The sequence below is a fragment of the Rhinoraja longicauda genome, chromosome 17 (assembly GCF_053455715.1).
Source record: "Rhinoraja longicauda isolate Sanriku21f chromosome 17, sRhiLon1.1, whole genome shotgun sequence".
Lineage (NCBI taxonomy): Eukaryota > Metazoa > Chordata > Chondrichthyes > Rajiformes > Arhynchobatidae > Rhinoraja > Rhinoraja longicauda.
Window position 1 is genome coordinate 44,329,279 of NC_135969.1, and position 14,911 is coordinate 44,344,189.

The 14,911-nt window shown below is 48.8% G+C and overlaps 2 protein-coding genes across 3 annotated transcripts in view; one reads left to right on the forward strand and one right to left on the reverse strand.

Annotated features, from left to right (window-relative positions):
• Window positions 1-2,219, reverse strand: part of appl1 (adaptor protein, phosphotyrosine interaction, PH domain and leucine zipper containing 1) — a 47,619-nt gene extending 45,400 nt beyond the window's left edge. For both annotated transcript variants that reach the window (XR_013548400.1, XM_078414600.1), the window contains exon 1: window positions 1,969-2,219. Coding sequence is in view for 1 of the 2 variants with exons in the window: in XM_078414600.1 (XP_078270726.1) it covers window positions 1,969-2,022 (54 nt within the window). In the remaining variant the exon portion in view is untranslated. The remainder of the gene's footprint in view (window positions 1-1,968) is intronic.
• Window positions 2,220-7,844: 5,625 nt separating this feature from the next.
• hesx1 (HESX homeobox 1) lies at window positions 7,845-13,004 on the forward strand. Its single transcript, XM_078413767.1, has 4 exons — window positions 7,845-8,076; window positions 9,674-9,846; window positions 12,485-12,586; window positions 12,882-13,004. Exons 1-4 carry the CDS (start codon window positions 7,845-7,847, stop codon window positions 13,002-13,004), a joined length of 630 nt encoding a protein of 209 aa, XP_078269893.1.
• The last annotated feature ends 1,907 nt before the right edge of the window (window positions 13,005-14,911 follow it).

The following is a 14,911-nucleotide window of genomic DNA, read 5'->3' on the forward strand; positions in this document are numbered from 1 at the left end:
CTGCCTTACAGCGCCGGAGACCCGGGTTCGATCCCGACTACGGGTGCTGCCTGTACTGAGTGTTACGTTCGCCCCGTGACCGCGTGGGTTTCCTTCCATGCTCCAAAGATGTACAGGTATGTAGGTTAATTGGCTTGGTGTATGTGTAAATTGTCCCTAGTGTGTGTAGGATAGTGTTAATGTGTGGGGATCGCTGGTCGGTGCGGACTCAGTGGGCCAAAAAGGGCCTGTTTCCGCGCTGTATCTCTGAACTAAAAACTAAACTAAACTAAAGAAACCAAAGATAGACACAAAAAGCTGGAGTAACTCAGCTGGACAGGCAGCATCTCTGGAGAGGAGAAATGGGTGATGTTTCATCTTAATATCAAATTACTTGGTATCACCCAAATATCTGTGCATGTACCCAACAATCTGGAAAATCAGCTATACACGAACAACTGCAGATGTTGGTTTTCAAAATAGAAAACTGAAGTAACTCAGTGAGTCAGGCAGCATCTCTGAAGAATGTCGATGGGTGACGTTTTGAGATGCGAGGGTCCCAACACAAAACATCACTTATCCATGTTCTCCTGGATAACTCTATTTGATCATCATCAACTCCCTGTTGGCAAGAACTTGCTGCAAGCAAGTTAGCAACTGGCTTTACTGCATTACACCATCACTGCACTTTGAAAACTATTTTAGTTTAGTTTAGATTAGATACACAATGTGCAAAACAGTTCCTTCGGCCCATCAAGTCCACGCTGACCAGTGATCCCTACACACTAACACTATCCTACACACGCTCGGGGCAATTTACACTTACACCATAGAAACAAAGAAAAATAGGTGCAAGAGTATGCCATTTGGCCCTTCGAGCTAGCACCTTCATTCATTCATGGCTGATCATCTAAAATCAGTACCCCATACCTGTTTTTTCCCCATATCCCTTGATTCCATTAGCCCCAAGAGCTACCAAGCCAATTAACCTACAAACCTGCACGACTTTGGAGTGTGGGAGGAAACCAAAGATCTCAGAGAAAACCCACGCCTGCATTGTGCGAGTCTTTTTGGTCATCAGTGCCTTGTTTTAAATTCATAAGGGACAGGAGCAGGATTAGGCCATTTGGCCCATCTAGATCTACTCCGGCCATTCAACCATGGCTGATCTATCTCTCCCCCCCTCCCCTCAACTCTACTCTTCTACCTTCTCCTCCATAACCACTGACACCCGTACTAATCAAGAATCTTTCTATCTCTGCTAATATCTCTGCTTTCTATCTCTAATATTAAAAATATCCACTGGCTTGCCTCTCCACAGCCGTCTGTGGCAGTGAATCCCACAGATTCACCGCCCTCTGACTTAGTCTGAAGACATTAGTCCTCATCTCTTTTCTAAAGGTAAGTCCTTTATTTCTGAGGCTGTGGCCTCTGGTCTTGGACTCTCTCTCACCATCCACCCCCAGTGTTTCTATAAGAGAGTTGGATAGAGCTCTATGGGGTAGTGGAGAATCAAGAGGGGGATGTGGGGAGAAGGCAGGCACGGGGTATTGATTGAGAATGATCAGCCATGAGCACAGTGAATGACAGTGCTGGCTAGAAGGGCTGAATGGCCTCCCCCTGCACCCATTTATTATCCATGATCACAGTTAATGACAGTGCTGGCTAGAAGGGCTGAATGGCCTCCCCTGCACCTATTGTCTATGATCACATTGAATGACAGTGCTGGCTAGAGGGGCTGGATGGCCTCCTCCTGCACCCATTTATTGTCTATGATCACATTGAATGGTGGTGCTGGCTAGAAGGGCTGAATGGCCTCCCCCTGCACCCATTGTCTGCGCTTCGATGTTTTTCTATGTTACTGTGTGGACACGTCCTCTCTCCGCGTCCACTCTCTGGCACCGGCCAGGCAGGTGTGGTGTGGTGTGGTGTTGTGTGGCCCCGGCCGGCCGGGAGCGGGCGGCGGGCGGCGGGCTGCGGCCTGGGTACCTGCGGACTGTCCTCCAGAGTCTCCTCGACCGGCAGCTTGTCGATGCGCGGCATGTCGGCTCCGACTCCGACTCCGGCTCCCCGTGGATGTCGTTGAGGCTCCCTCCGCCTGCGGCCTCTACCCGCTGAGTGAGGCTCCGTCCGACTCTGGTCCTGAGGTCGCTGAGGCGGCGGGCGCTGACGGACGCTGAGGCTCCGGCTCCACCCTGCGGCCTGGCGCCCAGCGACGGCCCCGCCCCCCCCGGTGTGTGGGTGGGGGGCGGGACCTTGACCGATTGGCCGGCGCGACTGCCTGTCATCTACGCCTTCCGGTGGGCGGGGCCCAGCCCGTCGCTCCCCGGCTGCCATTGGTTGGCCCTGGCAGCCGCTCCGTCCGCCGATTGGTCCGGCGGGAGGCGGGTGTCGGTGAATGGTGGAGCGGCGGGCGTCACTCCCCCCGCGGTCATTGGTCAACACTGCCTCCCACCGGCAGCTGGTTGGTCTATACGGCTGTCTGTCAACATTAACTTCTGGTGGGCGGTGCTTCTGAATGCGGCGGGGTCTGCGCTGATTGGTCGCCTGGTCAGCGGCGATCTCCAGCTGGCATTGTTGTGAATGGGAAGGTTGGGGCGGGGCCACGTGGTTGGCGCCACCTTGTGTGGCTCTGGCCACCACTGGAGTGAGTGTGAGAGTATGTCAGTGTCAGTGTGTAAATGAGTGTGTGCTTGAGTGTGAGTGTCAGTGTGAGTGTGTGGGTGTGAGTGAGTGTGAGTGTCAGTGTGTGAGTGACTGAGTGTGTGTGTCAGTGTGTGAGTTAGTGTGTGTGTGAGTGTCAGTGTGTGGGTGTGAGTGTCTGTGTGAGTGACTGAGTGCGTGTGTGAGTGAGTGTCAATGTCCGTGTGAGTATGTGTGTGTGAGTGTCAGTGTGTAGGTGAGTGTGTGTGTGTGAGTGACCGTGTGAGTGTCAGTGTGTGAGTGAGTGAGTGTGTGTGTGTCAGTGTGTGGAGTGAGTTGCATGGCGTGGAGTCTCCCACACGGAGAGAGAGAGAGAGAACACTGAAAAAGTCTGGTCTGCCCCAATAGCTGCTGACGACCTTCTACCGCTGCATCATAGAGAGCATCCTAACACATGGCATCCCTGTGTGATAGCTGTGTGGGTACCTCAGCTGCCGGAGGCAGAGAGGAGAGCTCTTCAGCGGGTAGTCCATAGAGCTCAGAAGACTATCGGAACACAGCTATCAGCCTTGGAGGGCATCTACAACACACGATGCCTCAGGAAAGCCACCAGCATCCACAAAGACTCTTCACACCCCTGCAATAATCTGTTCTAACTTCTACCATTGGGCAGACGATACAAGGCCTTCTACGCCCGCACCTCCAGACTCAGGAACAGCTTCATCCCCAGGGCCAAAGCTGCTATGAACCGGTCCTGTTGAGCCAGATGGTCACATCGCACAGTGAACCGGCACAGACCTACTTGCACTTTATTCTGTTTTAAAACTGTTACAATTTTGTTTTATTGGGTTGTATAAATTTATACTGATTAGCTAATTAATTTATTGCATCGTATGGAAGGTGCATTCCCAATTGTGTTATACCCTTGTACAATGACAATAAAGTTATATGAGTGAGAGAGAGAGAGAGAGATGATACTAAGTTGGGGGGTAGTGTGAATTGTGAGGAAGATGCAATAAGGCTGCAGGGTGACCTGGACAGGTTGTGTGAGTGGGCGGATACATGGCAGATGCAGTTTAATGTAGATAAGTGTGAGGTTATTCACTTTGGAAGTAAGAATAGAAAGGCAGATTATTATCTGAATGGTGTCAAGTTAGGAGGTGGGGGAGTTCAACGAGATCTGGGTGTCCTAGTGCATCAGTCAATGAAAGGAAGCATGCAGGTTCAGCAGGCAGTGAAGAAAGCCAATGGAATGTTGGCCTTCGTAACAAGAGGAGTTGAGTATAGGAGCAAAGAGGTCCTTCTACAGTTGTACCGGGCCCTGGTGAGACCGCACCTGGAGTACTGTGTGCAGTTTTGGTCTCCAAATTTGAGGAAGGATATTCTTGCTATGGAGGGCGTGCAGCGTAGGTTCACTAGATTAATTCCCGGAATGGCGGGACTGTCGTATGTTGAAAGGCTGGAGCGATTGGGCTTGTATACACTGGAATTTAGAAGGATGAGGGGGGATCTTATTGAAACATATAAGATAATTAGGGGATTGGACACATTAGAGGCAGATAACATGTTCCCAATGTTGGGGGAGTCCAGAACAAGGGGCCACAGTTTGAGAATAAGGGGTAGGCCATTTAGAACGGAGATGAGGAAGAACTTTTTCAGTCAGAGGGTGGTGAAGGTGTGGAATTCTCTGCCTCAGAAGGCAGTGGAGGCCAGTTCGTTGGATGCTTTCAAGAGAGAGCTGGATAGAGCTCTTAAGGATAGCGGAGTGAGGGGGTATGGGGAGAAGGCAGGAACGGGGTACTGATTGATAGTGATCAGCCATGATCGCATTGAATGGCGGTGCTGGCTCGAAGGGCTGAATGGCCTACTCCTGCACCTATTGTCTATTGTCTATTGTCTATTGAGAGAGAGAGAGAGAGAGAGAGAGAGAGAGAGAGAGAGAGAGAGAGAGAGAGAGAGAGAGAGAGAGAGAGAGAGAGAGAGGGAGAGAGGGAAGGAGAGAGAGAGAGAGAGAGAGAGAGAGAGAGAGAGAGAGGGAGAGAGGGAGAGAGGGAGAGAGAGAGAGAGAGAGAGAGAGAGAGAGAGAGAGTCATTTTGTCATTTTGTCATTTTGTCATTTTGTCAGGTCAACTTGATTTTTTCACTGGGAGAGTTGTGAATTTATGGAATTCTCTGCCCCACAAGGCAGTGGAGGCCACTACACTGTAAAAATTGTCCCTAGTGGGTGTAGGATAGTGTTAATGTGCGGGGATCACTGGGCGGCACGGACTTGGAGGGCCGAAAAGGCCTGTTTCCGGCTGTATATATATGATGATATGATATGATAACACTGGGTGTTTTCAAGAGAGAGTTAGATTTAGCTCTTCGGGCTAACGGAATCAAGGGATATGGGGGAAAAAGCAGGACCAGGGTATTGATTTTGGATGATCAGCCATGATCATATTGAATGACGGTGCTGGCTTGAAGGGCCGAATGGCCTACTCCACCTAATTTCTATCTTTCTATGACTTCTCTCCAACTTTAAGTAATGCCCCCAATTCCCTCCCTTGCTCACGTCAACCTCATATGTCCATCTCCCCACTCACCTCACACTCATCTCCCATTACCCTTGTCATAAGGTCATCAGGAGTAGGAGTAGAATTAGGCCATTCGGCCCATCAAGTCTACTCCGCCATTCAATCACAAAAAGCTGAACACAAAAAGCTGGAGTAACTCAGCGGGACAGGCAGCATCTCTGGAGAGAAGGAATGGGTGATCAAGGAAAAAGGCCATTGTTAGCTGGTTGTAGGGTGAAAACGAGAAGCTAGTGCGACTTGGGTGGGGGAGGGATAGAGAGAGAGGGAATGTCGGGGTTACCTGAAGTGAGAGAAATCAATATTCACACCACTGGGCTGTAAGCTGCCCAAGCAAAATATGAGACGCTGTTCCTCCAATTTGTGTTAAGCCTCACTCTGACAATGGAGACCTAGTACAGAAAGGTCTGTAGGAATGAGAAGGGGAATTAAAAGGAAATTAAGATTAGATTCGTTCAGGCGGGCTGAGCGAAGGTTTTCCACATCTTGAACAATGGATACAGTAGATGAGGTTGGAGGAGGTGCAAGTGAACCTCTGCCTATCCTGAAAGGACTGTCGGGGTCCCTGGACAGAGTCGAGGGAGGAGGTATAGGAACAGGTGTTGCATCTTCTGCGGTTGTCGGGGAAGGTACCTGGGGAGGCGGTGGTTTGAGTGGGAAGGGATGAGTTAACCAGGGAGTTGCGGAGGGAACGTTCTCTGCGGAAGGCGGAAAGGGTTGGAGATGGGAAAATGTGGATAGTGGTGGGATCCCGTTGGAGGTGGCGGAAATTTCGGATGATTATGTGTTGTATGCGACGGCTGATGGGGTGGAAGGTGAGGACCAGGGGGACTCTACCTCTGTTGCAACTAGGGGGAGGGGGAGCAAGAGCAGAGCTGCGGGATACTGAGGAGACACGAGTATATGAAGGCAGAGTATTATCTGAATGGTGTCAAGTTAGGAAAAGGGGACGAACAACGAGATCTGGGTGTCCTAGTGCATCAGTCACTGAAAGGAAGCATGCAGGTACAGCAGGCAGTGAAGAAAGCCAATTGAATGCTGGCCTTCATAACAAGAGGAGTTGAGTATAGGAGCAAAGAGGTCCTTCTGCAGTTGTACAGGGCCCTAGTGAGACCGCACCTGGAGTACTGTGTGCAGTTTTGGTCTCCAAATTTGAGGAAGGATATTCTTGCTATTGAGGTCGTGCAGCGTAGGTTTACTAGGTTAATTCCCAGAATGGCGGGACTGTCATATGTTGAAAGACTGGAGCGACTAGGCTTGTATACACTGGAATTTAGAAGGATGAGAGGGGATCTTATGGAAACATATAAGATTATTAAGGGGTTGGACACGTTAGAGGCAGGAAACAGGTTCCCAATGTTGGGGGAGTCCAGAACCAGGGGCCACAGTTTAAGAATAAGGGGTAGGCCATTTAGAACTGAGATGAGGAAAAACGTTTTCAGTCAGAGAGTTGTGAATCTGTGGAATTCTCTGCCTCAGAAGGCAGTGGAGACCAATTCTCTGAATGCTTTCAAGAGAGAGCTAGATAGAGCTCTTAAGGATAGCGGAGTCAGGGGGTATGGGGAGAAGGCAGGAACGGGGTACTGATTGAGAATGATCAGCCATGATCACATTGAATGGCGGTGCTGGCCCGAAGTGCCGAATGGCACCTATTGTCTATTGAGTGAGGGCCTCATATATGATGGGAGAGGGGAACCCCCGTTCCCTGAAGAATGAGGACATCTCGGAGGTCCTGGTATGGAACACCTCATCTTGGGCGCAGATCCTTCCTCTACGTCAAAAAGTGTTTTATTGTCATATGTCCCAAACAGAACAATGAGCTTCTAGAAGTCTACAATTAAATTATGTTAACTACACTGCAATTTGTTACTTTCCAAAATATCACAAAGGTATCTTGGGGATTATGTCAATTTTGGAAAGAAGAGTTACTTAATAAGTCGATTTACTTAACATTTAAATGGGGTGAATAAACCAGAGTGGAGATGTGTTTTGAAGCAGATGGTGATTGTTCTGCTGATCCGAGGCAGCAGATGCAGAACAATTGTGTTTAGTTTTAACAACCTTTGCAACCAGTCCCAGCGAGCCCTGGCATTCCCGATGCAACAGTCGATCTGCATGTTAAACTGGGGGAATATTCATCAAAACTTTAATACTATTAAGAGATTACCCTCCGGATGAAGTTTGCCTCTCTCTCTCGCTCTCTCATTCTGAGATCAGAATTTAAAGTGTTATATTTATTTTTGAGGGGGGGCATGTTTGAAAATCTGCAAGGCAGGTTTTAGAGGATTTGTCAAAGTTGTGTGCGCTGGTTGGGGGAGATAACAGCCTTCTCTCATCTCTCTCTCTCTCTCTCTCTCTCTCTCTCTCTCTCTCTCTCTCTCTCTCTCTCTCTCTCTCCCTCCCTTCCTCCCTCCTTTGGGTACACCTTTGTTTCTGCCATTATCTGCTAATTACTTCTAACAAATAAACAATTATCGCCCCACGGCTTCTCCATTCAAATGCTAAAACTTGTCCCAAAGACACCAATTAATGACGTGAGGAGATGCTACAAATATGTGGGTCGCGGGCGGTCGCGACGCACAGTGGAGAGGGAGGGAGGTAGAGAGGTAGAGAGTTACATACATACAAACATACATAGGTAGATAAACCATGGCGACATCTCGCCACCCTGATTTGGCTGGCGGCTTGAAGGCCGACTCTCAACTTGCAGAAACTTGCAGCGCGGCTGAGGGAAAAGTTGCGAGATGTCCCTTCACCATTGAGAGTATCCTGGGTCTCGGGATGAAGGAGAAGACCACCTGTATCATCACCCCCCACCGCCCGTGGGCTGGGATGCTGAGCGTTGCAGGTAAAACCTTGCCAGCAGCCGTCGCTGCCACCGGTACAATCCCCTGGAGAAGAAGGGTCTCGACCCAAAACATCACCCATTCATTCCTTCTCTCCAGAGATGCTGCCTGACCCGCTGAGTTACTCCAGCACGTCGCGTTTAAACCAGCATCTGCAGTTCCTCGGTGGACACAGAATGCCAGAGTAACTCAGCGGGTCAGGCAGCATCTGTGGAGAGAAGGAATGGGTGACGTTTCTGGTCGAGACCCTTCTCCAGATCATGCTGTATCTTTCAATCGATGTGCAGAGGATTGTGTGGGAAGGAACTGCAGATGCTGGTTGAAATGGAAGGCAGGTGGACACGACATGCTGGAGTAACTCAGTGGGTCAGGCAGCATCTCTGGAGAGAAGGAATGAATGGGTGATGTTTTGGGTCGAGACCCTTCTTCAGACTTGCTTCAGCCCACCGAGTCCACGCCGACCCGTCCACATGTTATCCCACTTTCTCATCCACTCCCTGCACACTAGGGGGGCACTTTACAGAGGGCCGGTTAACCCACAGACCCGCACGGCTTTGGAGTGTGGGGGGGAACCCACACGAACTGGGTGAACGTGCAAACTCCACACAGACACACAGCACCCGAGGTCAGGATGGAACCAGGGTCTCTGGCGCTGGGAGGAATGGGCATGACAGTACAGTTTATGCAATCGTTGTAAGGATGTTTTTCTTTCCGAATTTTCTTTTCTGCGTTATTCTGGAGTACAATGCCAGAACTTCCATCCCCAATTTACCACCTTCATACATTAGTGTGACGAAGGGTAGCAGCAAAGAACTGCAGGTGCTGGTTTACTCAAAAGGTAACACAGAGTGCTGGAGTAACTCAGCGGGTCAGGCAGCATCTGTGGAGAATACGGATAGGTGACGTTTCATGTCGGGACTCTTCTTCAGACTTAATTCTATCCAAAATCCCAAACAGAATGCATATTTTCTAGTGTAGGAAGGAGCTGCAGATGCTGGTTTCAACCGAAGAATGTCACAAAAAGCTGGTGAAACTGAGCAGGACAGGCAGCATGTCTGGAGAGAAGGTTCATTTCGGGTGACGTTTCAGGTCTTTCTCCTGACTAGCGTCTAGTGTCAACTCCAATGGAATAGACACATTGTGAAAACAGGTGATTGAGCAGTTTAAGGTTTCAAATGTACAATAGACAATAAGCAATAGGTTCGAGCCAGCACCGACATTCAATGTGATGGTGGCTGATGGCAGATGTACTGAGCTGGAGTAACTCAGTGGGTCAGGCAGCATCTGTGGAGAACATGGATAGGTGACGTTTCAGGTCAGAACCCATCTTCACCTACCCATGTCCTCCAGAGATGCTGCCTGACCCGCTGAGTTACTCCAGCACTCTGTGAAACGTCACCTATCCATGTTCTCCACAGATGCTGCCTGACCCGCTGAGTTACTCCAGCACTCTGTGAAACGTCACCTATCCATGTTCTCCACAGATGCTGCCTGACCCGCTGAGTTACTCCAGCACTCTACTCAGTGCATCTACGTCCAAACGCGTGGCAGGGAATGAGCTACTGTATCTATTTTTGTTGACGGTCACCTAATTTTCTTTGCCACCACTGACCATATTTCCCCCTCTCTTAGGCTTTCCTGGGACCTCTTGGCCCAGCTCTTCCGAGGGATCTGATGGAGGTGGAAAGGGAGAGCAGGGGGGCGATGGAGCCAGAGGGAGCGGCCGCAGAGAGGACCTCTTCTCGCCGCCCAACTGTTGCTGGTTCCGTGGCCGCAGACCCAGGACGGCGTTCACCAGGAGGCAGGTAGATGCTTGGGATAGTCTGTAGCAAGGCGTGTACTAGCGGGGCCTGGCTCCAACGCATCCTCGAGTCGTGATGACTTAACACGAAATCCAGCTGTAGATTGTGTGTTTTAAGATCGTAATTCTGGATCCACAGTATATGGTTACTCATCTGTGCTCTTATATTGAATTCTCAAACATGATGGTGTCAGGGGTTATGGGGAGAAAGCAGGAGAATGGGGTTGGGAGGGAGAGATAGATCAGCCATGATTGAATGGCAGAGTATTGATGGGCCGAATGGCCTAATTCTGCTGCTACTACTTAAGAACATGGTCTTTAATGGATGTCGTAAAATAACTTTGAGCAGATTTTTTTTTCAATTCAGTAAACTGGACTATTGTTAAAAAAAAATTATTAACATTTTTTTAAATTGTCCAATCAAATTAACAAAATTGGAAAAAATCTCAGTTCAATTGTTGTCATTAGTTTGAAGCAAACTGGGCATTAATAACCCCCCTGGACCTGAACCCCCTGGTCTGAAGAAGGGTCCCGACCCCAGGTGTCACCTATCCATGTTCCCCACAGATGCTGCCTGACCCGCTGAGTTACTCCAGCACTCTGTGTCCACCCCTGATCTACAACTTTATTTCTGCGATGAAATTAGCAACTGAACATTTTTTTAAAAGCCGTACGGAAATATAACATGCAGCTTTTTTTCCTGAGGATTTTTCAGTGAAAACTTTGCCTTCTCAAGTTCTCAGTGCTAACATTGTAAAGATGCGGAGAGTGTAAAGTCAGCAATGGGGACACGAGGAACTGCAGATGCCGCAATCTTGAGCAAAGCACAAAGTGCTGGAGGAACTCAACGGGTCAGGCAGGTAGCGTCTGTGGAAGGAATGAACCTTTGATTGGAAGGGTCTGGACCAGAAAAGTTGTCTGTCGATTCCCTCCACAGATGCTGCCTGGCCTGATGAGCTCCTCCAGCATTTTTTGCCCAAGTCGGGAATGACCCTGGACGGTACAGAGAGGAGAGAGCAGGACCTTCTGCAGTTGTACAGAGCCCTAGTGAGACCGCACCTGGAGTACTGTGTGCAGTTTTGGTCTCCAAATTTGAGGCAGGATATTCTTGCTATTGAGGGTGTGCAGTATACACTGGGATTTAGAAGGATGAGAGGGGATCTTATCGAAACCTATAAGATTATTAAGGGGTTGGACATGTTAGAGGCAGGAAACATGTTCCCAATGTTGGGGGAGTCCAGAACCAGGGGCCACAGTTTAAGAATAAGAGGTACGCCATTTAGAACAGAGACGAGGAAAAACTTTTTTAGTCAGAGAGTTGTGAATCTGTGGAATTCTCTGCCTCAGAGGGCAGTGGAGGCCAATTCTCTGAATACATTCAAGAGAGAGCTGGATAGAGCTCTTAAGGATAGCGGAGTCAGGGGGTATGGGGAGAAAGCAGTAATGGGGTACTGATTGAGAATGATCAGCCATGATCACATTGAATGGCGGTGCTGGCTCGAAGGGCCGAATGGCCTACTCCTGCACCTATTGTCTATTGTCTATTGACCTTGTCCCCACTGTCTGTACCACACATTATGTTTGGGAGATGAGCCAATGCATTCTACATTGAGACACAAGAGACTACAGTGTCTGTGGGGCAGGACACTTGATAGTGAAACAAGGAACTGTAAAAATATAGTCAAAAGTCCACCGCGGGGCCATGGACTTACCATCGGAGCCTGCGATCCCTTGCCTGGGATCGACGCTCCAACTGCGGCCTGCGGACTTCAACATCGTGGAGCTCGCCGTCTCGAGTAGAGGCCCATGCCGGGAGCTGGACCGTCAGAACGTTTCGATCAGCCCTGACCCGTGGTCCGATCGGCCGGCGCGGGGAGCTGAGATCCCCGAACCCCCGATGCAGGACCTTGATCGCCCCAATGCAGAGGGCCCAAACGCCGTCGGCTACGGTAGTAAGATCGTTCCGTCAACGGAAGGCTCGAAGCCCCCGACCGCGGGAGAACAAAGAAGGGAAGAGATTGAACTTTTCTCCCCCTTCCATCAGTGAGGAATGTGGAGGAGTCACTGGGGGATGTTTACGTTAAAATATATTTTGTGTGTCCTGTTGCTTTTAATTAGTATGACTGTACGGCAAAACAAATTCCTCGTATGTTGCAAAACGTACTTGGCTAATAAAGTATGATCATGATTTTGAAAAGTTAGGAATGGTTTTGCAAGGAACTGCAGGTGCTGCAATACCGAGCAAAAAACGACCAACTCGGTTTTTCATTCTGCACTGATTTGTTCTTGTGCATTTTCAATTTCAGCATTCAATTGGAAGAAATTTATAGACTCTGCTTCCAAAAGCATATCGCAGAATCTGCTCTGACTACCATTCAACACTGGCATGCATCTCATAATGCTAATTTTATTTACAATATATCTGTTAACCTGACTGAGGAAGGGTCCCGACCTGAAACATCACCCATCCTTTTTCTCCAGAGATGCTGCCTGACCTGCTGAGTTCCTCCAGCACTTTGTGTTTTGCTCAAGGATCCAGCATCTGCAGTTCCTTGTGTCTCTTTTGTTACTAAACGTGGTTTAATTTAATATGCAAATACGTGGTTGGGGATTGATGCATTTTGTGTGAATCATTTTCTCAGATTGATGTACTGGAAGAAGAATTTAGACAGAATTGTTACCCAGGTATTGATCTCCGTGAAGAATTAGCTCGAAAATTGGCTTTGGATGAAGATCGAATTCAGGTGATTTAGAGACTTTAAACAGAACACATCTCTCTTGTATGGACACAAAAGTAACTCAGCGGGTCAGGCAGCATCTCGGGAGAGAAGGACCCTTCGAAGGGTCTCGACCCGAAACGTCACCCATTCCTTCTCTCCCGAGATGCTGCCTGACCCGCTGAGTTACTCCAGCATTTTGTGTCCACCTTCGATTGAAACCAGCATCTGCAGTTTTTTTCCTACCCGCCTCTCTTGTGTGTCTCGCATGCTGTTACAGCTGAGAAATAATCTTACTTTTGCTACGATTTGTTTATTTCAGATCTGGTTTCAAAATCGCCGTGCAAAGCTGAAAAGATCTCATCGGGAATCTCAGTTTTTAATGGTGAAAAATGCATTGATAAGTTCGGACGTACAAACGCAGAAACCAGGCACACAGCTATGAGGTCCCTGTTTCCCCTCTCTATCCCCTCTCCCACCAGTCTTCCTGTCTCCAACTACATTCTATCCTTGTCCCGCCCCCTCCCCTGACATCAGTCTGAAGAAGGGCCTAATGTGGGACAAGGGCGGTCCCGTACGGGACAAACCAGTTTATCCCAAAATACGGGATGTCCCGGCTAATACGGGACAGCTGGCAACCCCAGAGTAAAGGCCCAGAGCCAGCGTGTACGTGCATTATATTGGGCTGTTGTGATGCTTCCCAGTTAGGGCAATGGTTTACTGGTACTTTATTATCCTGCGTTCCCAAGGACAATGAAATTCTTGCATCAGCTCAATGGTAATCAGATTAAATATACATCAGGCACAATCATACTGAGTATGAGAGCATGACAGTGGACCACACTGGAGAGAAGGAATGGGTGACGTTTCGGGTCAAGACCCTCCTTCAGACTAAAGAAGGTTCTCGACCCGAAACATCACCCATTCCTTCTCTCCAGAGATGCTGCCCGTCCCGCTGAGTTACTCCAGCTTTGTGCGTCTATCTTCGGTCTAAACCAGCATCTGCAGTGCCTTCCTGCCCTGTGGACCACACTGAGTCCATACACAAGAGTCGCCACATTAAGAGGCACCACCTTGTATCCTACGTGTGGAATGAAACAAAATGTCAAAGTCTTAACCTGGCCATGAAGCCCCATTGTCCTGGCAGTGTGACTTCTGTGGCCATTGTCCTGGCAGTGTGACTGGGTCAGAGATGCTGTGGTCATCCTGTCCTGGCAAGCTCATGGTATGTACATAACTCTGACAATTGCCACTGATGTATGAATTATACTGTATGAATCTGCTGATATTACTCAACGTTTTGAAATGACCATTAAGAATCACAACCATTAAAGCGTAAAAGATGTTTCCAAAGTATCTAACACAGGTCCACCACCGATTTTCCGCCACCCTTGGTTCCAGGGCCTTTCTGGATTATCCGTGTTGCCCGACCAACGGAGGTCAAGACCTCCGAGAGGAAGAGTCCAATGGTACCGGAACGTTCCGCCTAGGCCGCCGAGGGAGTGGTCGGGATACTGACCCGCAAAGTCGGCCGCGGAAGTTCCGATGAGATGGAGATCGGCCATCTGGCCCGGTCTGGGCACCACATGTCCCGGGGAGGATGAAAGGAGGTTCTGGTTTCACCAGTTGCCTGAAAATCCCTGATGGACCTTGTGTTAATTTTTGGAATTAGTTTAACTTGTAGTGCCTAGATAATTTGAGGGTAGAAAATTCTAAAATGCTCTCAGTGAGATATATTAAATGCACAGCTACCTAATCTAAATTAATAGGTCATGTAAATGGATCAGACATTTATTCAAATTGCAAAACTCCAGCTGGTGTGAATAGTTTTATTTTGCATGTTTAAAAAGTCTTTTAGCTTCTGACTGTATGATGTGTTTGCGTTACCAAGTATTACTTGTCGAGATATTAGTGTGATGTAGATGTTGTATATTTAAAATAAAGTGTAACAGGACCACTGGTGGCTGTATTGATTTCCATGATGGAGGTGCTTGGCATACAATATGATTTATCGAGACACAAAGGTCCTGATCCGGCACGGTGGTGCAGCGGTAGAGTTGCTGCCTTACAGCGAATGCAGCGCCGGAGACTCAGGTTCGATCCTGACTACGGGCGCCGTCTGTACGGAGTTTGTACGTTCTACCCATGACCTGTGTGGGTTTTCTCCGAGATCTTCGGTTTCCTCCCACACTCCAAAGACGTGCAGGTATGCAGGTTAATTGGCTGGGAAAATGTAAAAATTATCCCTAGTGGATGTAGGATAGTGTTAGTGTGCGGGGATCGCTGGGCGGCGCGGACCTGGTGGACCGAAGGGCCTGTTTCTGCGCTGTATCTCTAAATCTAAAAAAATCT

Excerpts from the sequence above, each read along its gene's own strand:
- hesx1 (XM_078413767.1), top strand. The coding sequence starts at position 7,845 with ATGGCGACATCTCGCCACCCTGATTTGGCTGGCGGCTTGAAGGCCGAC. Across the intron at positions 8,077-9,673 it reads AGCAGCCGTCGCTGCCACCG|GCTTTCCTGGGACCTCTTGG; the intron begins GTACAATCCCCT and ends CCCCTCTCTTAG. Across the intron at positions 12,587-12,881 it reads TGGATGAAGATCGAATTCAG|ATCTGGTTTCAAAATCGCCG; the intron begins GTGATTTAGAGA and ends TGTTTATTTCAG.